At 39.1% G+C, this 24,975-nt stretch overlaps 1 protein-coding gene across 10 annotated transcripts in view; it reads right to left on the reverse strand.

Moving 5' to 3' along the window:
• Positions 1-24,975, reverse strand: part of ASXL3 (ASXL transcriptional regulator 3) — a 189,979-nt gene that overhangs the window by 153,658 nt on the left and 11,346 nt on the right. For all 10 annotated transcript variants that reach the window (XM_043889021.1, XM_043889020.1, XM_043889028.1 and 7 more), the window contains exon 2: positions 1,658-1,740. In XM_043889021.1, the coding sequence (XP_043744956.1) occupies positions 1,658-1,740 (83 nt within the window). The remainder of the gene's footprint in view (positions 1-1,657; positions 1,741-24,975) is intronic.

Genomic DNA, 24,975 nt, shown 5'->3' on the forward strand with positions numbered 1-24,975 from the left:
CCAGGAGTTCAGATCTTTAGGTCTGTACCCCTTCTTTCCTTCTGGCTCTAGCCCAAACATTTCCGACAGGCAGTCAGGAGAATATTAATTTCCAGGTGTCCCCGTTTTGTTCCTGAGCTCCTTATACTGATGTCTGGCTTAGAAGCAAGGGACCCCTCTAAGAGAGTTGTTAGCCTCTGTCAGCAACTTTCCTCCCCAATGTTACCTCCGCTTTGTGGGGAACAATAATTGCAAACAGTGTAGTTACATTAGCTCAGCCTCTTTCTTCAGGACAGACAGATAAAGCCTCTAAAACAGAGTTGAAAAACTGAACCTAGGAGTGCTGCATACCACTAAATGGTGATGTTCCTGGGTAAAACTTGCAAGAGATACATTTTAAACAGCTAGAAGCCAATGTGACTCACAGGTTATAGTAATGAGTCTCAGGTAATACCAACTTTGTAGGAAAAGTCAGTCTTGGGAGGACGTTGATCGCTCTCTGCAGATACTATCTCAGTTACCAGATTCAAAAGGTAACTCAGCGGATTAAATTTTTACCAAGCTGAGACCACTTGTCTTGTCAATGACTTACAGGTAGGCAACATCATACAATTTAAAAAATTTACTCTATGTAACATGAATGAGTAGATACACATATGATATACCTCTATGGTTATTTTACCTTATAACAAATTGCTTTCTTCTCTTCGAGTAATATCATTTATATGGCCCTAAACTGCTGGATAAAGCCAACACTGTAAAATTCATAACTAAACAAAAATAAAGGATCACCACAGATAAAGAAAATGTAGTTTACATCCATTCAATAAAATATTATTTGGCAACAAAAAGAAATGAAGTACTGATTCAGGGTACCACATGGGTGGACCCTGAAAACATGATGCTAAATGAAGCCAGTCACAAAAGGCTATAGAGTGTATGATTCCAATTATACAAAATGTCCACGTTAGGCAACTCCACAGACAGTAGTACATGAGTGATTGCCAGGGGCTGGGGAGAATAGGGAATTGGGAGTGACTGCTAATGGGTATGGGGGGTTCACTTAGGGTGGTGAAAATGTTCTAAAATTAGATAGCGGTAATTATTGCACAGTTTTGGGGAACATATTAAAAACCAACGAATTGTACATTTTCAAAGGGCAAATGTTATGATATATGACTATCTCAATAAAACTGTTATTTTTTTAAAAGACTCAATAATTGATTAATGATGATCCAAGTAGAGTAATTCTAAATATAAGAGGACTAAATTTTCAACTATGTTCACTGGCAATTTGAATTTTATCAGAATGAGCTCATCTTACATTCTGGAATCTATCTGTGAAGACTGTAAAATGTTTCTCTTTCAGTACTCACTTTCAGAAACAAAAATCTTCTCTTACAAGAAAGATGAGTAACTCCAATTATAGGCAAATTCACACAGTGCTGCTCCTTGTTAATGAAATACATTCTCTATCAGTCTGTCTAATTTATTAAGTGAACAAGCAGTTCCAAGGAAATCTTGGGTCACTCAAATATTTGGCAGTCACCAAAGAATCTGCAGGTAGCTACTTAATTCACAATCAACTACAACTTCAAAACCTAGATACACCTGTTGCTTTGCAATCAGTAGCAATTGTTAATCAAAGAAAACAGAAAATGTAAATATGAATACTGACCTTGTTTCTTTTAACCCTTCTTTCTGAATGACTTCCAATATCTGCTTTGCTGTCATTGGTGAGTTGGGGTGTTTTTCTAGTGCCTAAAAAATAAAGACAGACATAAGACTTCTAGATTACTGCATAGAAGCACACAAGATGAAAATGTGTGTGAATCATGCAAATTATGCCAAAATTAGGTTACATGATACATGTCAGGTGTGCAAGTGATAGGACATAATTTTTTCCTGGACATTAATGGCAATTTCTGCAACATATAGGGGCCATCCTGCAAAAATGTCACAAAGGCATACACCACAAAAAAAAAGTAATGTGAAACCTAAAAACACATAGTTAGTAAAAGTATATAATTTCCTTTATTTAAACTTGCTAACATTTTATGGTTAAAGTCAAGTTTTCAGGCTGTTAAAATGTTTCCTAAATTTCTAAAACCTTGGAAACATGAGCCTGAATACCATCAACAGCAGAGAACAAAGCACTGGTCAGAAATAACCTCACTGGATTCACAGTTTGATCAACTTCTTCCGTATTAAAAAACAACAAAAACCCTTCGTGGCCAAAACGAAGAAAAAGCATACAGAAACCCAAGGATCCCATTACAGCGTGTCTTCCAGTTCAGCTCAGTTTCCTTTCATTTGCCTTTTCCAATTCATTTCAAGTAAATTCCTTCCTCTTACGGTTCAGCCCATCTCAGCTTTATGAACTCAGTCCTATTTTCTTTCTCTTCCCATCTGTCCTACTTATTTTTGAGTGGAGGGGATGTTTTAAACAAAGTATGGGAAATAACATGCTGCTGTTACGTTGCTTCAGTTGTGACCGACTCTGTGCGACCCCATAGATGGCAGCCCACCAGGCTCCCCCGTCCCTGGGATTCTCCAGGCAAGAATACTGGAGTGGGTTGCCATTTCCTTCTCCAATGCATGAAAGTGAAAAGTGAAAGTGAAGTTGCTCAGCTGTGTCCAACTCTTAGCGACCCCATGGACTGCAGCCTATGAGGCTCCTCCGTCCATGGGATTTTCCAGGCAAGGGTACTGGAGTGGGTTGCCATTGCCTTCTCCGGAAATAACATGGGACACAGTTAATTATTTCCACAGGCATCAGACCATCAAGGTCTGGAAATCAAGCCAAGGAAATCAAGGCTTTTTATTTACCCCAGGACTGAACTACATGTAGCAAAAGCAGTACACAATGGTCCCCATGCTATTCACGAACAAGGGCTACGAGGACCACATCTGGTACAAGTCTACACATATCTTCACCATGACTTCTTCCAAGGGTAGATGACACCTACTGCATTGGCCAAAAAGTTCATTTTTCTAGGACATCTTATGGAAAAACCCAAATGAACCTTTTGTTCAACCCAATGCTTAAATTTTCTGTACAGGAGTTCCTGCACAAGTCATGGCCCCATGCAACTTAATGATTCTAGAGTCCTAATTTATGATTACTATGACTATCAGACCAGAATTATCATAATTGAGAACTAATTGAGAATTTTTAAGGCAAATTTTAAATTGAAAAGGCTTCCAAACACATTTAAAAGAGCTCTGTGATCTCTTCTACTATCAAAGGCTAAATTTCAAAAAGGTCACTGGCAAGGTTTCTGCTCCTTGGGGCTCTGCTCCTTGTGGCTATCTAATGAATTATACACAGCCTGCCCCTCCTCACCCTTAAGGCCACTTTTCTGTTCTCACCTCTAGTTCCCAGAAAATGTCCCCGTTTTTCCCAATCTGGTCAGTCCCTTAGTTGCAGATGACAATTCTTTAAAGAACATCAAAACATGCTACACTGGAAAGAGCGTAGCAACAAGTATGTCAATAGGAAAGAAGGAAAACTGTCCTCAGAGAGGAGACTATTAGGAGGCATGGACTGAAAACTATCAGGGGTGGGTGGGGGGAACATAGGCATAGCTGCACAGGGAAGAGGACTAAAGTGTAAAAATACTGGTTTAAAAAAGGCAAGAAGGAAACTGCATGAAAGAGCTGAAAAGGGGGAAAGATTAGGTCACAAAGAAAGGCAGGAAAGGTACGGACACGAGAACAAAAAAGCCGACAGAATTTTTAAAATAAAAAGAACCGTCAGTATTGCAGAACAGTTCATACTCATGGAAGGCGATGCTGTGGTCACATGGACTAGATAGAAGGTGGGCATCACCCGCAAGGACAGGCAATGCTGGGGACACCAATGGTCTCTCATAGAAGGCATGGGCAGAAGGTCAACAGACACACACATACACGAGGAAGCAAGCAAGGAAGAGGGAAACTAGAGGGGAGAGACACAGGATGGCAGAAAAGAGAGTGGGCAGAGGAGAAGGGAGAGAAAGGAGGCCTATTGAGCTGAACTGGGAATGTCCAAAAGGCAAACTGATTAAATCTAGAAAGGGCGGAAGAGGAAACTCCAGTGTACTGGGTAAGGTTTTCATGGAAAGTTGGGTGCACTCGAAAGTGGGGTTACTCACTGTGGAGGACTCCCTGTTTCTCTTCCTGAGTACAGGCCCCTCAGCACACCTTGGCAGCTCCTCCCAGCCATGGAGAGGATTTGGATAGCCCTGTCCCCTTCTCTATGACATCACGTCCTACTCTACAGAGGAAGTAAAGGTGCGAAGAATTACATCGTGAAGTGGATGAAAGGCAGGAAGGAAATGATGAAGCCACACACAACACCAGAAGCCACCCTCAGTTCCTGCAAGACAGAGAGAGGGGACAGAGCAGGAGGGGGTCCTGGGTGTGAACAAGCTTCACTGAACTGGCTGTGGGAACATTCAGAGAACGAGAGAGAGAGAAATTACTTTCACGGAACAATACCATGGATAGCACTGAAAAAACGACACACGGCAGAGACGTGAATCAGACGAGCAGGCAGCCACACTCAGACACAACAGCGGGAAGGAGCCACAGTCAGAGGGAAACTAAGCCCCAAATGTCAGACTGAGGAGGCACCCACACACGCCGGGAATCAATGTCTTGGCTATGCAGTGTTCCCTAAGTCCTTAAAAACCACACTTCCTGGATTACCTGTCTTGACATATTCAAATACAACTAGCATTTGTGAATGAAGTGATATCTAACACTTAATCTGAGTTTAACATATTCCTCCAATTGTTTTCCACCTTGTACCTACCTCTTAGAAACAGGGGTCAAGGATGCAATAGAGCAGTGAAGAGAGTGGGATTATATACAATTTTTAAGAATATGTATCCTAGTAAGATTAGTAAGAGGGCCAATAAATATTTCAGATAATCAAAACAGGTTCAAACTGTCTTGGGCAATAACAATACAATTATGACAAAATATAGAGATTCCAATTTTAGAGTTCACCATGGATAATGATAATTTTAAAAGTCTTGTTTTCTGATTGAAAAAAAGCTGGAAAAATGCAAATTCATACCTGTATTATAGAAAACAAAATGGCACTAGTAAGTTTACGACCAAAAATAACTTCCCAAAGAATACACTGAATGTAATGTTCTTAGAATATTATTGAGTCAAAGGATATGAGCTCTGTCATGTCTCTTGATACACTGCCAACTGTTTTGAAAAATATTTTAACAATTTATACTCTCACCAAGCAGAACTGAACCTGCCTCTCTCCACAACTTTGCCAGGATTAAACATTATCTTTTTCACAATATTCGCCAACTAGGTAGGTCAAATAAGTTGTAATTCATTGTTACTCTAATTATACTTTTGTAAATACTAATGGGAACAAAGTTTTTTTTCAAATGAATACCATATGGGATATCTCTGTCTTTCTTACTAATGTGTAAAAAGCTATTTATATATTAAAATAATATTCATTATTGGGCACATTAATAACAGATTTGTATTCTTTATGTTACTTATTTTTGGAAATTTATGAAGACACATAAAGTATTCTATTTTCACATAACTACTTATGTGACTTTTCCATTGTGGCTTTACCTGCTTTTATGTTTAGACATTCCTTTTATCCAGAGAGTAGGTAATTATCTACAAATATTTCTTGTATTTTATGCTTTCATTTTTAATCCCATCAATCAATTCAGAATGCATCTGTTTGCAGCCTTGTGAAGAATTAACATAAGCCCCCACCTACTGTTAATATAGGTCAAGATTCCCCAACACAATTTGTTTCATAAGCCAGTTTATGGTTTATGGTTAGTGAGGCATCTTCTGCCATACACTACAATTAGAGCGATGGAAACACTTCTGGATGTGAAAACAACATAAAAATGTGGAAACCCAATATAAAAGGCATAGGTGGTCAAGAATCTGCCTGCAATGTAGGAGATTTGGGTTCGATCCCTAGGTAGGGAGGATTCCCCTAGAGAAGGGAATGGCTACCCATCCCAGTGGCTACCCATTCTTGCCTGGAGAATCCCACGGACAGAGGAGCCTGGTGAACTACAGTTCATGGGGTCGCACAGAGTCAGACAGGACTGAAGGGACTTCGCATGCAAAGCAGAGCTGTTGCTGAGGTAGTGATGAGAGTGCTCAGAGCCCCCAGCACTTACTCAGTCTAATGGCCAAAGGCACTTCTGGGAATTTTCAGGGTCTCTGAAATGACTGCAAACCACAGTCTCTGGGGCTCACCCAGAGGTCCTGCTATGTTCCCCTGTGAAGTGAAGTGAAAGTCGTTCAGTCGTGTCTGACTCTTTGTGACCCCAAGGACTGTATAGTCCATGGAGTTGCTCTCCAGGCCAGACTGAAGAGAATCCAGGTCAAACCCAGTTCTCTAGCATTGCAGGCAGATTCTTTATCAGCTGAGCCACAAGGGAAGCCCAAGAAGACTGGATTGGGTAGCCTATCCCTTCTCCAGGGGATCTTCCTGACCCAGGAATCGAACCGGGTCTGTTGTATTGCAGGCAGATTCTTTACCAACTGAGCTATCAGGGAAGCCCCTATGTTCCATGACTTTCAGTCAATGCCTGTGCCAACACCACCCTGTTTAAACTGCTGTGACATTACAGTACACTTCACTCTCTGGATAGGACACGGTGCTCATTATTCCTTCTTAAATTTTTCATTGCTCACTTCTTTATATTTCTAAATGAAACTTAGATTGGAATTAAATGAGACATTCTAATTAAACTTTCAGGAAATGTACACACATTGTTCCGTGTTTGAGTTTTATTTTATAAACTGTAATAGGCTTTTTATTAAGTGCTTTATATTTTGGGTTGCAACTCTGAGTATACTTTTTCATAAAATATTCTCACATTTTATTGCTACATACAAAAGTCACTGAGCTGTGATAATTATTATCTATATGAACAGCTAATTGAATTCTTCAGAGTTCTAATAGCATAGAAGAATAAAATCACATTTTCTACAAAAACTATGAATTGTGTCTCCTTTCCAATAGTTCTATGTTTTCTTTTTCCTACATTATTTACTTTGGCTAAAAAATGATCTTTTCTAGTCCCTTTCAAAAAACTTTTTGCTGAAAATGGAGCTGTTTTATAATTTATTTCCTCAAAAACAGGCCCCTAAAACTGCCATTTCCCTAAGAAAATCTGTAGCTAGAATTATTAGCCGAGAGAAGGCTGCCAAGAGAAGGCTGTAATTAGAAACCTTTGGCCAGATATCACTGTCTCTTCTATACAAATCAGAGTCTGTCACAGTGTTCAATCTTTACATAAAATGCCCTTTCTTTCTTCGTAAAACAAATTGCTCTCATGTGTTAGAGCTACATTTGTGATTCCACTTGACCCTGTCTCCCTAAGAGTTGGACCTTATGCCTCTCATACTTCCTTCTCATGTACTAAAGTCCTTTCAATTTTCAACTATCTTCTGTCTCCTGCACTGCTACTCCCAATAGGTTGCAGACTCAGCACTGCTCAAACCAAAGTGGAATTTCCATGGCTAAGGACACGAAGCACGCATACTATCAATGGCCTCCCTAACAATGGATTCCCTTGTATTTTCCAGAAGGCATGAACAGATGTGCAGAACTGGTAAACAACCCACTGGATGTCACCTTCCTTACTGACGTGACTAACTTATATCAGCGTATATGCAGGCATGCTAAGTCACTTCACTTGTGGTTGACTCTTTGTGATCCCGTGGACTGTAGCCCACCACTCTAGCACTCCTGCCTACTGGAGTGGGTTGCCATAGCCTCCTCCAGGGAATCTTCCCAACCCAGGGATCAAACCCATGTCTCTTCTATCTCCTGCATTAGCAGACGGGTTCTTTACCACTAGTGCCACCTGGGAAGCCCAACTACATCAGAGCCCATCTCAAAGTCATGAACATTTATGCACCTCTGAGACAAGACAGACAAGAGTCTATCTCAGACTGCTCTTCCCCAGATATCTACATACCCCATATGAAGAGAAAAAAAAAAAATCTGCAAAAAAAAAAAAGGTAGCAATATAGGAAAGAGACGGAAAGGGATATTTGCTGAATCACTGAGGACACAGGCCATGCTAAGAATGATTTCTGTTTAGGTTCATTCTTTCAGCACTTTTCTGGTCCAGGAATACCATGTGTCAAACATTTTAAAGCTTACCCAGAAAAGTCATTTCTAGTACCCCAAGATAAACTGACTCATTCGAAAAGACCCTGATGCTAGCAAAGATTGAAGGAAACAGAAGGCTACAACAGAGAATGAGATGAGTGGATGGCATCACCGACTCGATGGGCATGAGTTTGAGTCAACTCCGGGAGTTGGTGATGGACAGGGAGGTCTGGCATGCTGCGATTCATGCGGTCGCAAAGAGTCAGAAACGACTGAGCAACTGAACTGAACTGAAATGCACTGAAGAGAGGTAACTGGTCCAAGGTCATAAAGCTACTTTGTAGAAGGACAGGACTTTCACACATGATAATATTGATGATAACAATGTTTAAATATAATTAAAAGCAGCTAATATATGTTAGACACCACATCCCTACTAAGTCTCCAGAGGTTTTACTTGTATTACAATAGATTCCTGGATTCATATGTTTCAATTCAGTCACTCAGTCGTGTCCTACGATTTGCGACCCCATGGACTGCAACATGCCAGGCTTCCCTGTCCATCACCAACTCCCAGAGCTTACTCAAGGTCATGTCCATCAAGTCAGCCATGCCACCCAACCATCTCATCCTCTGTCTTCCCCTTCTCCTCCTGCCTTCATATATTTAACATTCCCTATTTCCAGTCTTCTTGAGAAACCTCAAAGGTCCATGTCATTTTCATGAGACATGAATTTGAATGGCTGGCAGTATTCAGATAAGAAAATGAATCACACAAAGAGTGACAGCACCCTGCCCAGAGCCCAACATCTACACCTCAGTGAGGTGGTTCTCACTTCTAACATATGTGGTTACTAGCTAAGGGTATGAAAATGATACTCTGTTGTTCAGCTGCTAAGTCGTGTCTGACTCTGTGATCCCATGGACTGTAGCCCACCAGCTCCTCTGTGCATGGGATTTCCCAGGCAAGAATACTGGAGAGGGTTGCTATTTCCTTCTCCAGGAGATCTTCCTGACCCAGGGATCAAACCTGCGTCTCTTGCATCTCCTGCATTGGCAGATGGGTTCTTTACCACTGAGTCACCAGGGAAGCCCCAAAGATGACACCCACAATTTTTCTACTCTACTTGCCTGCACTTTATGGGGAAATCACATGCTGTAGTAGTATCTGTGAATGTGTGACTTAAAACACGCAAAATTTTCTTATAAAAGCTTTGTGAGTCAGGCCAACTTCACCTAGATGAAAAGGTGTCCAAGAAGATAAAGAGTCTCTGAAACCTGGCAGTAGGAAGTCAATGGTTCTACCCAACAGAAGTTTGCTCCTTCTACTAAGTTAAATTGTTTCTCATCTTGAGCACAAGGCTCTCACAGAAACCGTGTGCCTGGAGTCAAGATATTATACGCAACATCCAGCTCATCATCCCCCTCTCAGCAATCTCCCACTTCAGAACAAATCAGATATTTCCTTGAACTCTCAGATAACGGTTTAACCTGTACTTTCCCATGGCAGCGCCTGTCATAGCTGTCCTTAATTAGCATTATCTGTTTAATGATATTCTTCTAGCGACACTGCAAGACTCATGCGATCGAAGACCCTGATCCTCATTCACGTCTGTAGCATCAGATTAGAGCACCATTAAGCAGGCTTCGATGGAGACCAAGTTAGTTTTGAGTTGCTGCACATTAGGAATTTTGATAGCATAACAAGGAAGTCAGATAAACCAGGAACTGCTACTCACTAGCTGTCTGATCTTAGATATTTAACCTCCTTGAACTCAGTTTCTTAATTTTCTCTTTTAGAAAAATATTGTGAGGACTAAATGGGAGCTTGAGTGTAAAGCACTGATTATTTCCGGATGCCAAATGACTGCCTACTGCAACATGTGTTAGTAAACATTAGCTAAATACTATTGGCTGGGAAAAATGCCTCCTTTGAGCACAGCCTAGAAACATGAATCTTTTCAACATAAAGAAGGGAGCTACAGAAAAATAATAATAATAATGGACATTAGATGGTGTCTTTCTTTGCAATTTCCTGCCTAAACTGCACGAGGGTTTCTACAAATCAGGTTAGACACATATCACCAACCCCATTCCCTATCATGGTCAAATTTATTCCCTGTGGATTCAGATGTAAACCTGCACCACCCGGTGTCTGCTTTCACCAACCCAAAGTCTTCCTCCCGGTGTTTAACAAGAGGGATTATCCACTAGGGCACTCTTTCAGACACTGCTCTGCTATCTAGGAAGAAAAGCACCCTGTGGGGACAAATCATCCAGTGTGTTTGTATTACAAATCAAGCAAAAATAGAGAATACCAGAAGCGGCAACTTACTTCCATCAACATATACTTAAAGATGAACTTTCTAGCAATTACAATACATAGTATTATAGAATGTCCATCAGAAGGAAGATCTGTCTTACAGTAAAATTATTTTGGTGGCTCAGCTTCATAAAACCTGAGCAGGGCTCAGAGTACAGAGATGGTTTTCTGAAGCCTGGAACAGTTCAGACAGTGACCACTACCTAAATTTGCAGATAAAATTCTATGCAACCCAGAGATGACTTCTAATTTCCTGTGGGATTTTGGCAAGCTTGTTGTACCTAAATAATTTTCTAAGCTTGACAAACAGTTGACATTCCTTTTACACACAGAAAGAAAACACAAGTGAGAGATCTGGAATTTCCACAATGTTCCAAAAAATGTAAAAGAAATACATTAATCATTATTTAAATGAAGATACATATGAAACCTGTCTTAAAAAGTCAGACATCTCTTTAATGAAGAAGAAATAGTCTTATACCATAGAAATTTGCAGATGGCCTATTCAGAACCTACTGACTATTTAAAATGTTTCTTCTGTGTATCAAGCAAAAATTCTGGTTTCCTATTACTTCTGCTATGTAGTCCTATTTTTCGCCTTTGAATGTGACAAATATTTAATATTCAATTACAACCATTTGGCTACCACGGGAGCTTAAAGTAAGGTAATTGTGCTATATGAATTTCTAAAATGGGATCCAATAATTGATTCACATGATATAATGCCACCTGTTTGAAAACACTATTAGGGACCCAGCCTCCCTTTGGTTGTTTAGCCGCTAAATTGTGTCCAATTCTTTTGCAACCCCATGGACTGTATCCCACCAGGCTCCTCTGTCTATGGAATTTCCCAGGCAAGAATACTGGAGTGGGTTCCCATTTCCTTCTACAGGGGATCTTCCCGACCCAGAGATCGAACCCAGGTCTCCTGCATTGGCAGGTGCATGCTTTACCACTGAGTCACCAGGAAAGTCCCAGCCTTTTATTTTCAGGCTAATGGATCCTTGGTTTCTTCCATCCATCCTCATAACATAGCTTGCAGACTACCTCCCAAATCATCCTTCCTTGAATATTCTTGAATTTGCTAATGTCATCTGTAATTCACATCTTTAAGAACTATCCTAATTAAAGTAAATTAGTTGAATACCATTGATAAATATTCCAAATGTAGTTTGATTGAAACATAATCTGTATAGTAAACCTATTATAGGCTTCCATTTCTCTAGCTCATATAATTACATTAATACAATCTAACAGAACACTTGCTCTTTTTCAGCAGTCCTCACACTGTCAATCAACTAAAACTTCCAGATCGTTCAACATTTGCTTCTGAAGCCACATGCGTAATTCTGCGGTATATTTTCCAAACTCGCCAGACAGAAATGTATCTTTATGCACTAGCGTTTGTTTCAATCCATTTTTGCAGGCTCTGAAATCCTATTACCCTCTAATATCTGATTATTTAAGGTAAGAGGTACATTTTGCTTTATCCACAAACTGGAGAAATATTTATCTGAGTTAAATTTCATCTGTTTAGGTGCAGGTTGTTCGTCCAAGCTTCCAAACTTCTTTTGGAATCATTATTCCCTTGTCCAACTGTTCAGTTTCCCTTTTTATTTTGTGATATCCACACATGTGACAAACATGATTTGATGGATTCCTCCAAGTTATTCCTGACAGGAGGATAATGCAAGGAAAAACAAAGCCACAAACCATGTGGCTGCCACTGGGATCTCCTTTCAAAATGATACTGATGAGCCAATCAGTATAATTTGCCTATAGAAGCTCAATCTGCTAAAAATTCATTTAATTATACTATCGCCCAGTTCATATTTGCCCATCAGTTTTAAAAGAGTCCCACAAGAGAATATGTCAAATGACTGGCTGAAATTTAGCTCCACCAGGCGCATCCTCCTGCTGTATGTCTAATAATCCTATCAAAAATAAATTAATTTAGTTTGACATGAATTAACTTAGAGAATCCATAATGCCTTCCAGGGATCACTACTTCCATTTCTGTTTAATAATGCTCTGTAGAATTTTACTGAGAGTTGAGATAAAGATCTGCAGTCTGTAATTTCAAAAAGTTTTTTTCTTTTTTTATAATAATAACAATAGAAAATACCCAGTCTCCACCCTGCATCAAATTCTGTTCTAACATAAATACAAGTTTACTTGATCCTCACAACCACCACTTTATCATCATGGGAAGTAGTAACACCCTCATTTTACGAGAGGTGAGGCAACTAAAATGCAGGCATGCTCATTTGACTCTCCCAAAGTCACACGGTCATACAGTGCTGCAGCTCTTGGAAAATCACCCCCCTGCTCTCTGTGGTCTTCCCCACGGTTATGAGCAGCACCCCTGGTCATATCTGCAGATTTTTTTCAGTGTCTCGTTTGTCAAGCTCATATTTTATCATTTCTTATCTCATCTAAAACATAGGATCTAACCTCTCTATTACTTTATTATACATTCTTTTTAGAAATAGGCACTAATTTAAAGAAGAAAATATAGGGAATATTTCAAAACCAGGAAATCATGCCCTGTGATCAAGCTGCTGTGATTCTGACCTAGAATATGGTACTAATTCTAAGGCAGCTAAAATGTAGAGACAAACAACCAGTTAAGTCCTATTAGCTTCATGAAAGAAACACTGGTTTGTCAGAGAGGATAAAGTTTCCTATCCCTAAAGTAAGATGATCATGTCAAGTGAAATTCATACAGAGGCACAGGGTGGTAATAGGCTGGATCCTCAATGAGAGTTTCACAAAAGCAAACACAGAACATACATAAGTTCATATTGCTGAATCTCTCACAAAATCTAAGCATAACATAAAAATTTAGTGTGTGTGAGCTTAGTCACTTAGTTGTGTCTGACTTTTTGCGACCCCATGGACTGTAGACCACTAGGCTCCTCTGTCCATGGAAGTCTCCTGGTAAAAATACTGGAGTGGTAGCCATGCCCTTCTCCAGGGGATCTTTCAGACCAAGGGACTGAACCCAAGTCTCCTGCACTGTAGGCAGATTTTTTACTGTCTGAGCCATTAGGGAAGCTCAAAAATATAATACTTGAGACTTATTAGGTAGATAGTATTCCCAAGATCTAATATGATTAAGTTAAAGAGTATATACCCTAATGACAACTTGGAGTTCATTTATACTTTACTACTAAAGGTAGATGGACTTTCCAGGTGGTGCTAGCAGTATGGGGCCTGCCTGCCAATGCAGGAGACATAAGTGATGTGGGTTCAATCCCTGGCTTGGGAAGATCCCCTGGAGAAGGGCATGGCAACCCACTCCAGTATTCTTGCCTGGAGAATCCCATGGACAGAGGAGCCTGGAGGGCAATAGTCTATGGGGTTGTAAAAAGTCGAACACGACTTAAGTGACTTAGAATGCACGCACTACAGATGGATATGACAACTCTGAAAAGCAGACTTGCAGCAGCAGAGTAAGATAATACGAAAATTAAGAGGTTTAATTTGTATTTTTGTCCACATGTAGGAGAACCATATGGAAGTCTCTGGTCAAGGTCAGTGTTCTCTTCAGCATAACATTATGAAGAAGCAATCAGTTGAGATCCAAAGTTTCCTTATCTTGGGAATCCTTACAAGGTGCTCATGTTAACAATAGCAGGTAGTACTTACATAATACTAGGAAGAATTTTTAATAAAAATACATGAGACACTTTTATAAGAACTTGACTTACAGTAAAATATTTAGTTTGCACAGTCACCAGTCAAGGTAGGTATTATTTTTCTGTACATGAGAAAACTGAGATACAGATAAATTAATTCACTTATTCCAGGCTAGTCCCAAGTAACAAGCAGAGGCGAGATTCAAACTCTTGCTCCTGAACTCCAAGTGTTTCACCACCACAATATGATACCTTGTAGCAAAAAGTCCAAACTTAGTTGGAGGGTAATTGAACAGTACTCTTAAAAGGTAAAAAGGTAAGTGGTCCCATTTTTCAAATCTAGTCTATCATTCTGGACTTCCCTGATAGCTCAATTGGTAAGAATCCATCTGCAATGCAGGAGACCCCAGTTTGGTTCCTGGGTCGGGAAGATCCACTGGAGAAGGGATAGACTACCTACTCCAGTATTCTTGGGCTTCCCTTGTGGCTCAGCTATAAGAGTCTACCTGCAATGAGGGAGACCTGGGTTTGATCCCTGGCTTGGGAAGATCCCCTGGAGAAGGGAAAGGCTAACCAAGAGTTGGACATGACTAAGAGACTTTCACTTTCAGTCTATCATTAGGTATTTATCATATAGAAATCCTCAGCTCATCCTGCATATTCAGTAAAACATCATTCTAAAATTGTTTTTTTTTAAAGATACAATCTAAGAGAGAGAAAGTTAAATAAATGAAGGCACATACATCCCACAAAATAATACACAGACATTAGAAGGATAACATGTACTGATATGGAAGGATATCTACTAGAAAGTGATGAGTAAAAAATATAAGCAAGTTGAAAAATAATACATATAGAAAAGGCATTTATACAAGTACATGTGGTATACATACAAATACACCCACAACCCTGCCACACACACATTCACACCAGATAAAAATATTCAAACATCTAACAATTGTTACCCTGGAGAGTGGCAGAAAAGCAAAAGCTGAAGGAGGAAATTTCATATTCTTAAAGTATTTTTGTATTTAGAAGCACAAATTACTTCCATAATCTTTAAACTGTATATTAAGATAATCTTTATATCATAAAACATATAATGGATATAGTATAAATTATATAATATTTAATTTAAAATCAATTTCAAAACAAAATAAAAATGAATATTCAAACAACAGCAGACACATTTATATACCCTATACCGTAAAGCACAGTAGAGAAAATAAAATGCAGGTATATTGAATTTTTTCCAAAGCAAACATTATTCATCATTCAATCTGAGTCAGAATTCTTCAGTGTTATCCTTACAGACTAGCCTGAAATGACACAGCATCCAGATGCAGCTGCCAGAAGGAATTAGTTGCAAAATATATCTTGAGATAATTGTAGAAAATGACTTTGTTATATGGGATTATTTGATTCTGACCTCTTAAATGTTGAAGAATGACAAAAACAATGATGCTTGCTTTGTCACAGTTAATAGTAACTCTTCTCCTGACTGGAGCTAGACAACAGCATCACCTCCTCAATAATTCATTGATTTAACAAATATTTACCAAACACACACACACACCAAAATGAAATACAATAAAACATGCCATCATCATCTCTAGAGACACTTATCCTTTGGTTTACTATCGCTGAGGAGGGGAGGGTGGGAAACATCAAATTTATTTAGAAATGACTTACAAAGGAGACTAACACTTGACTTTTTTTTAATCTTCATTCAAAATGCTAGTTTAGTCTACACAGAAATGACCCTTCCCTATCCTATTCCAGTGATGTTATCATAAGTCAGAGTCCATGGAAGTAATTATGGTCAACATGGTATTTTGTTTCTTTTTGGTCGCTGCTTTATATCCAATTACCTGGCACATGGAAAAACTTGTACCTAATGAATGAAAACACGATAAATAAATGGTAAGGAAGAAGTGATGTATTAGACTTCTTGTTTTGTGAACATACTACTCTCTTTTGAAAAATACCCTTCTCTACCTTGATTTTAATGGGGAACATTCTATTTCTGTAGATACTGAAGTTTTGTTGTTTAGTCACTATGTTGTATCTGACTCTCCGTGACCTCCTGGACTACAGCCCATCAGGCTCCTCTGTCCATGGGTTTCTCCGGGCAAGAATACTGGAGTGGGGTTGCCATTTCCTCCTCCAGGGGATTTCCTGACCCAGGGATCAAACCCATGTCTCCTGCATCTATTGCACTGGCAGGAGGATTCTTTACCAGAGCCACCTGGGAAGACTCTCCATAGCAGAATGGCTATTATGAAAACTTACTTCTTTTTCAGTGGTAACCCCAATTCTCAACCAAATAAAACTCAGAAATTCAGAGTTAGTCCTTTGTCAGGCATGCACTTTGATCATCCAGAGACAATAGTTAAAAGATTAAACAATTGTATAACATTAGGAACTCTCCAGGCAAAGCTATAAGTAATTCTCACAATAAAAAGTCTTTACCCAGAACTCAACTCTGATGAATAATAGTTAGAAGAATTTCTGAATCCCAGGCTTCAGAAAGAGGGCCAACATTTAAAAATATGAAGCAGGTACACCAATATTTAATGATATAACCTACAGGCCTTCTATAGACCAAAGGTTTATGTGATATGTGCTTTCCTGTCTGTAAATGAAATCATGCATAAAAATCTACCATAACTATTTATACTAAAAGCCAAGTCAAAGATCTCCCACCAGATTTATTGTACTCAAGTAATTAAGATATAATTAAAATATCTGCAACACAATTTACACTAAATACATTCCTGGGGCAATTACTTTAATATTCTACTTGATTCTACCTACCTTAAAATTAGCCAAGTTTTCCAATTTTCCATCCAACCCTCCTTTCTGGTCCTGTTTCTGAAACCATGTGCCAGAAAAATGAAGGCCATATTTATCAGGACACAAAGCAAACAGAACTGGTTTCAATCAGCCCGTATTTGTTGATATGAAGTATAGGCTGAGTCGCTCTAAGGAGGCAATGGAACATTAAAACTTACCTTTGCCAACAAAAGATTCTTTATGAAATCAGATAGTCCCTATTTGCTTTTTAGCCTTCCTCAGTCCTGATTTTACCAGCTGAGTTTTGCATACAACCAGGCTGCAAGCTCATTATACCATAATGCCACCTTTAGATGTCAGAATGAAGAAAAATGATTAGTTCCAATATGATCAAAATATCTATCCCTTTGAAAGAAGTACAAATAAGAGTTACCTATTAACCAACTCTAAATTAGTGCTTTTATGAAGTCTCAGTTAGATTTTTCCCATAAGTTGTGAATATAAATTAGGCCAGATGTTTTTCTCCTAGATTCACTCAACTATGGGCAGTAGATATTAGGCTCAAAAGGAATCAAATTCTCCTTGAGGAAATGCTCTGTAGGAAAAGTTTTGAGAGTTCTGCTAACTACCTTGACATTCAGATCTTAAGCACTAACTACACCTGCTATCAGGTATAGAGAACTGACAGAAGGACAAACTCTGGAATATCCTAGTAACCTGGTACAAAGGAAAGATAAACACAAAAAGGATCATCTCCATATTACTGGGAAATCATATGAGAAGATGAAAGTCTACTTTGTAACCCTAACAATTCAATCATAGCCTTGCGTATAATAATTAAATGAAGTAGTACACTTCTATGTAAAGGCCAAGAAATTTTGAAGATAAGGAGTTCATTGTGAAAATCAATGTCTCCTACAGATAAATTATGCCATAATGAAAAATAAAATTTAATATGTAAGGGACTGTGCACAAACAACTCCACGCTATTTGAGCAGATGACTGGTAGAAACATCTAGAAAATCTGATTTTGAGTTTTTGCTTCCAAGCATGGAATAGACGGGGCTGCACACTGGCAAGTCAAAGGGCTGAACAAACACTGCTCGTCTGGTTTAAGATGCATATGGTCAACACATTCCTTGGGTATGAAAATCTGCAGGCTTTCAAGACAAGTTTTCTTCATTTTCTCCCCCTTTCCCTACATGAAAAGGTAGGGCTCAATGGGGAGTCTGTCAGCTGTCAGGAGTTTCTGTGTGCTGTATCTAGAAAAGAGTGAAAACTGGTGGGAAACGGCCGGAGGGTGACCGAGCCCTCAATGGACGGGAAATGGAGACAGGACGCTCTGAAACAGACTAGGAAATATAATCCCTTAGTGGGGGCACTCCTTTCCACCAGCTCTCCTCTAGGCCAAAAGAGAGAGAGAGAAAGAAAAAGAAAGAAGGAGGTGTTATTACAGTGTCTGCTTTCCTCTTCTCAATGGTGTGGAAATCTGGTCATACCTTTGCAATGTGAAACACACTTTGTCTGAACTTGGGAACCTGAACTTGTTGAAAATGTCCAGGTGCCCTTTTTCTATCTCTCCAACTATCTTGGAACTCAATTCCTTGTTAACAATAATTGTTTCACTCTTTCTGGTTAGAAATCTGTCCTCTTGAGTAGACAGATGGAAGGAAAAGCATTTTTTTTTTTTAAATCAATAAAAAACATAAACAGAATTATCTTAAGAGAGAATAGAAATGAATTTTCCTTGCAATGAAAATCCTCTATTGGTTTCTGGTTTGACAAATATAAAAGATATTTTTTACAGGAGAGAGTGATTTTACAAAGCAATTTAATGTAATGAAGAAGTAAATAGGGACTTAACCTTGTTTGTTTTACTTACCTCTTAAGCACGTAATTAAGCATTTAGTGTCTCATAAACAAAGGGAAAGGGTGGCCTGGTACAAAAACATTCAGTGTTGCTATCAGAACTGTATCTGTCAGGAGGCAGGGATACAAAACAGTAAAAACCAACCCCGAAATCTTAGTGGATTAAAGCAAATGCCGATTCCTCACTCGCATCTGTATGTCCAAACTAGAAGCAGGGTGACTGAAATTTCATCTTGTTACCAGCTTCTGTGATTAACACATTCAAGAAAGAAAAAAGCTGAATCAAACCCTGGCTAGCGGGAACAAGACCATGCACCTTGTAACACCTACTTCAAGGGGCAAGAGGTGCCACCCTGTGCCAACCTACTGCCTATAATGAAAGAGCCAGTCAACCGTTCATTAAAAATGAAGGAAGAAATTTTAAAATATAATTTAGTAGAAAACTATCTTTTCATCTCTTTGAGTCTCTCCAACACAACTGAAAACACAGCTGACTCTTGAGCCACATGAGTTGGAACTGCACAGGTCCACTTACAGGCAGATGTTTCCACAAAAAGTACTACACCACCATAGCTGGTGGAGTCCTCTGATATGGGACCACAGATGAAGGGGAAGTGAGGGTAGGGAGCACCCACTCTAAGTTACACAGATTTCTGAATGTGCAGATGGTCAGTGCCCCCAACCTCTGCGGTGTTCAAGGATCAAGTGCTTATTGAAAACACACAGAAACAAAATTAAAGCACTAAGTTTTATCAAAGTCCTACTATTGTTCCTTCATCATTCATTTTTCTGGATGATACCTTTAATGTGCTTCAGGTTGCTTCTTTCTGAAAAGCTGCCTGTGGCTATCATCTACAACAGGAAAATAAGACACAATTCATGAAAAGAATGGACTGGGAAGACTAATTTTTAATGGGCCTCCTTCTCCACTGAAGCTTTTAACGAGTGAAAATAACTTTATGAAACTTGCATTCTCTACCAATAAGCTGAGCTCACGTAACAGTGAGTTCTGGAACAAGGAAAAATAAAACCGTCATTAGGAGACTAAAAGGTAATGCAATATCTGTATTTGCTCATTGATTTTTGTTTTTCCTACTGACAGTCCTTCGATTCCCATTTAATTACTAGTACTTGGTTTGTGAAGACAGCATTAGCTAAAAGTGATAAAAACAGATATCTAAAAATTGGAGGAAGGATGAGAACAGGAGTCAGATAGTATTTTTGTTTATACTTAATAGTGTTTTATTTTTACTTTTCTCATTTCCTCGTTAAAGATCCTCATGGGCTAAACATGTTTATCTCTTTATACACAGTAGCATCTCTTCCTAGAACAGACCACGAATAAACATCAGAAAGCTCAGTGCCATCCACCTTCATCCAAACTGAAAAGGTATGGTTAAATTTCCACAAGGCTAAGAGAAAGAAAAAGAGAGAAGGAGAAGAAGAAATTTTCTAAGCACAACTTTGTTTCACTTAAGTTCTAGAAGAGAAATGCCGTCAAATGAATAAATCAGAGGTGGCAGTCATAAGATACAGAATTGTACGAAAAACAGGGAGTCACCATCTTATGCTGATCTTTTCTCAATATTCAGAGAAATGAGTGTGGGTTTACGCTAGGGAGAAGAAAAGTTTGCTCTCTTTCATTAAACTAACATTCTCTTAGGGTCACAATTGCTCCTGTGAAAAAATCTTGGCATTTAGTCAGTGAATGAAAGTATTTACTTGCATCCAGAAAGAACCTGGAAGCCTCATCCAGAATTACATATTTTGTGAATTCAGGTCATGAGTGGTGCTAAACTATAAATATTATATAAAGACCATTCATATAGAGTGCTATTTAAAGAAACTGGTCTGTGAGGAAAAACAGAACAGAAACTATCCATTGTAACATCTAGCCTCTAAATCAGGAAAGTAAGTTCCAGAGGAAACGCTCCAAAGAAATCTTTAGAATTTTTGCAATGGCTGTCTTGGCTTTAACATCTTGAAAATGTGAAACAAATAATCATAAAACTAATACCAGGAAGAAGGAATAAGAAAGTATCTAACTTTAATATGCTTAATGTCTAGAACTCTGAGCATGGGCAGGCATGGGTTTTAATCACTGCTCTGTTACTGACTGGGCTTCCCTGAATGCTCAGTTGGTAAAGAATCAGCCTGTAATGCAGGAGACCTGGGTTCAATCCCTGAGTTGGGAAGATCCCCTGGAGAAGGGAAAGGCTACCCACTCCAGTATCCTGGCCTGGAGGATTCCATGGACTGTATTGTCCATGGGGTCGCAAAGAGTCACACATGACTGAGAGACTTTCACTTTCTTCTCCTACTGAGGAGCTTAGCAAGCTAATTCGCCCTCTCTGAAAGCACAGGGAATGGCATGTATAACTTGTTTTTCTGGCATACTTTCTATCTCCCTTTTATTGGTGCTTCTGCATAATTTTCTTCTGCTCCAAGTCATTGCTGCATGGTAATCCATCATGCTACCTGATCCTGGCCACTGCTGTTGGTGAGAGATGAGTCAACAGTCAAGTAGGACAAAATAAAGACTACCCTGAGAGGGCATTTAAAATAACAACAATAATAAAGAGGAGGAGAAAGGAGGGAAAGTGGTTCTTTTTATGCTTGGAGGATGCAGGTCTGGGGTGCCAATGAGCATCTTATCTTGACCAAGACTTCTATCAGATACCGGCTGCAGTATTAAGCCAAGAAAAAAACAAAGATAAAAGATGGAGAGAAAGCAAATATTTTGATGGCAGTCTCTATATCTCTACACCCACTTACAACTGACTGACTTCCACCCTTGGATTTCTCAGTTAAGTGGGACTTGCTGCTTAAACTAGTTTTCTCTAAATGTATTTCACTTGCAACCGAGAGAAATTAAACTGACACTCTAAATCTCAGTTTCTTCATTTAAAGAAGATGGACTACGCTGCAGGTTTGCACTTAGGATTAAACAATACAATGTATATAATCAGTTAGTGTGCTATCAGGCATGTAAGTACCCAATAAGCATCATTAAAAAAACTCTTATTAGCCATTTTTAGTCATTACTTTAGCAATAGTGATTTTAATTATTAGTTACTTTAGTAATAGTAATATTTTATGATATCTGATACACAAAGACTGTTCCATCATTGTATCAGATTTCTATACTCTCAAAAGGAAACTGTGACATCAAGTTGTAAATATTTTGCATGCATGCTCAGTCACTAAGTCATATCCAACTCTTCGCAACCCCATGAACTGTAGCCCGCCAGGCTTCTCTGTCCATGGGATTACTCATGCAAAAATACTGACGTGGGTTTCTGTTTCCTTCTCTAGGGGATCTTGCTGACCCAGGGAACAAACCCATGTGTCCCGCATTGGCAGATGAATTTTCTACCAGGTTACTACATGAACCACTAGGGAATTCCTTATAAATGTTTTACTTACATGTATAAAGGAGATTATTTACTTTGTAAATGTTTCCAATCTGTGTTGTAATAAATATACTGTACAATTCTTCTCTTGGTTTGTAAGTCACAGAAAGCCTTTATAAAGTAAGACACATCATTGTATCTTAGTAAAATCAAACATAAAAGATTACTTTTATGTTACTGAATTTCTACTACACGTTTCAACTTAAAATTTACAGAAAAGTATCTCTTGGGCTCCAAGGGTTTTTGGGTTTTTTTTTAATGTTAATTTCCCAAAGGTCGGGTTCCACATTTTATTGTATTCACAGGATACCTAACATATTAATGGCAAGAACTGAATATTTTTTCATTGCCATTAACTTCAACAAATTATCCCAAAATAATAAAGGGGGCTAGTGAATTGACAGTACACAAAGATTTTTCAAAACCTATCAGTTGTCCAACTGAGTCTCAGAAAATCAGATCCCTTCTCTAGGCTGTACAATGACAATTCAGCAATGAAATGGAAATAAATAAGACATAAGTTTTATAGTTCTACAGATCTTCTGAAAACTTAAAAAAAAAGTTAGCTATAAGAGCTCCTCTGAAAAATCTATGACTCATTCACTTCACCCAACTATAATCAGCACCCTCTTAACCTGATATAGTACATCAGGTACTCAGGAAACAATTATAAACAAGAAAGTAAACAAGTAATTATAATAACCTTCCCAACTATGAAGTGCTTTGGGGACATACAAAAACTTCTTAAAGGAGGCTGAAATCTGAAGGAAATGTTAAGAATTTACCAGATGAAAAGGAATAGAAGGGGAGGGAGGGAAGATTCACAAAGAGAAGGAACATGTACAAAGTTGAGACAAAATATGGGGCCGTATGATAAGTTCAAAGATCTAACAGTACTTTTATATTAAGGTGTTTAAAATGCCAGTGGTAAGAGAATCAAGCAATGAAACTGGAGATGTATGCAAAGGACAAACCTAAAGGACCCTGAAACAAGGGGCATGATGCTCTTAGAATCATGGGAAGCAACTGCAAGGTATTTGAAAAAGAGATGTTTTCTGCATTCCCCATTAGCAGCTCCAGATTCACTTTTTACCCTTCTCTATCTTCACAAGCCAGATAATCACAATGGTGTGATCACTCACCTAGAGCCAGAAATCCTGGAATGTGAAGTCAAGTGGGCCTTAGGAAGAATCACAAAGTAAAACATAGTGGAGGTGATGGAATTCCAGTTAAGCTATTTCAAATCCTGAAAGATGATGCTGTGAAAGTGCTGCACTCAATATGCCAGCAAATTTGGAAAACTCAGTAGTGGCCACAGGATGGAAAAGGTCAGTTTTCATTCCAATCCCAAAGAAGGGCAATGCCAAAGAATGCCTAAACTACCGCACAATTGCACTCATCTCACACGCTAGTAAAGTAATGCTCAAAATTCTCTAAGCCAGGCTTTAGCAATACGTGACTGTGAACTTCCAGATGTTCAAGCTGGTTTTACAAAAGGCAGAGGAACCAGATATCAAATTGCCAACATCTGCTGGATCATCAAAAAAGCAAGTGAGTTCCAGAAAAACATCTATTTCTGCTTTGTTGACTATGCCAAAGCCTTCGACTGTGTGGATCACAATAAGCTGTGGAAAATTCTGAAAGAGATGGGAATACCAGACCACCTGACCTGCCTCTTGAGAAACCTGTATGCAGGTCAGGAGGCAACAGTTAGAACTGGACATGGAACAACAGACTGGTTCCAAATTGGGAAAGGAGTACGTCAAGGCTGTATATTGTCACCCTGCTTATTTAACTTATATGCAGAGTACATCATGAGAAATGCTGGACTGGAGGAAGCACAAGCTGGAATCAAGATTGCCGGGAGAAATATCAATAACCTCAGATATGCAGACGACACCACCCTTATGGCAGAAAGTGAAGAGGAACTAAAAAGCTTCTTGATGAAAGTGAAAGAGAAGAGTGAAAAAGTTGGCTTAAAGCTCAACATTCAGAAAACTAAGATCATGGCATCTGGTCCCATCATTTCATGGAAAATAGATGGGGAAACAGTGGAAACAGTGTCAGACTTTATTTTTTTGGACTCCAAAATCACTGCAGATGGTGATTGCAGCCATAAAATTAAAAGATGCTTACTCCTTGGAAGGAAAGTTATGACCAACCTAGACAGCATATTAAAAAGCAGAGACATTACTTTGCCAACAAAGGTCTGTCTAGTCAAGGCTGTGGTTTTTCCAGTGGTCATGTATGGATGTGAGAGCTGAACTGTGAAGAAAGCTGGGCGCCAAAGAATTGATGCTTTTGAACTGTGGTGTTGGAGAAGACTCTTGAGAGTCCCTTGGACTGCAAGGAGATCCAACCAGTCCATCCTAAAGCAGATCAGTCCTGGGTGTTCACTGGAAGGACTGATGCTGAAGCTGAAAGTCCAATACTTTGGCCACCTCATGCAAAGAGTTGACTCATTGGAAAAGACCTTGATGCTGGGAGGGATTGGCGGCAGGAGAAGGGGACAACAGAGGATGAGTTCGCTGGATGGCATCACCGACTCAATGGACATGAGTTTTAGTAAACTCCAGGAGTTGGTGATGGACAGGGAGGCCTGGCGTGCTGCGATTCATGGGGTTGCAAAGAGTCGGACACAACTGAGCAACTGAACTGAACTGACTCAGCTTCATGACCCAGTAGGCTGACAGCCATGAATTTTCTCAATGGAAGTCCTCTGTCTTCTGACTTATACATGGATTCAGCCTTAGGATGTACCAACTGAGATCAGAAGATGGAAGGAGAGTGGAGTCAGAATGACAATGAGCATGCTTCTCCACCTTACAGGGGTGA

This window comes from Cervus elaphus, chromosome 27 (genome assembly GCF_910594005.1).
Source record: "Cervus elaphus chromosome 27, mCerEla1.1, whole genome shotgun sequence".
Classification (NCBI taxonomy): domain Eukaryota; kingdom Metazoa; phylum Chordata; class Mammalia; order Artiodactyla; family Cervidae; genus Cervus; species Cervus elaphus.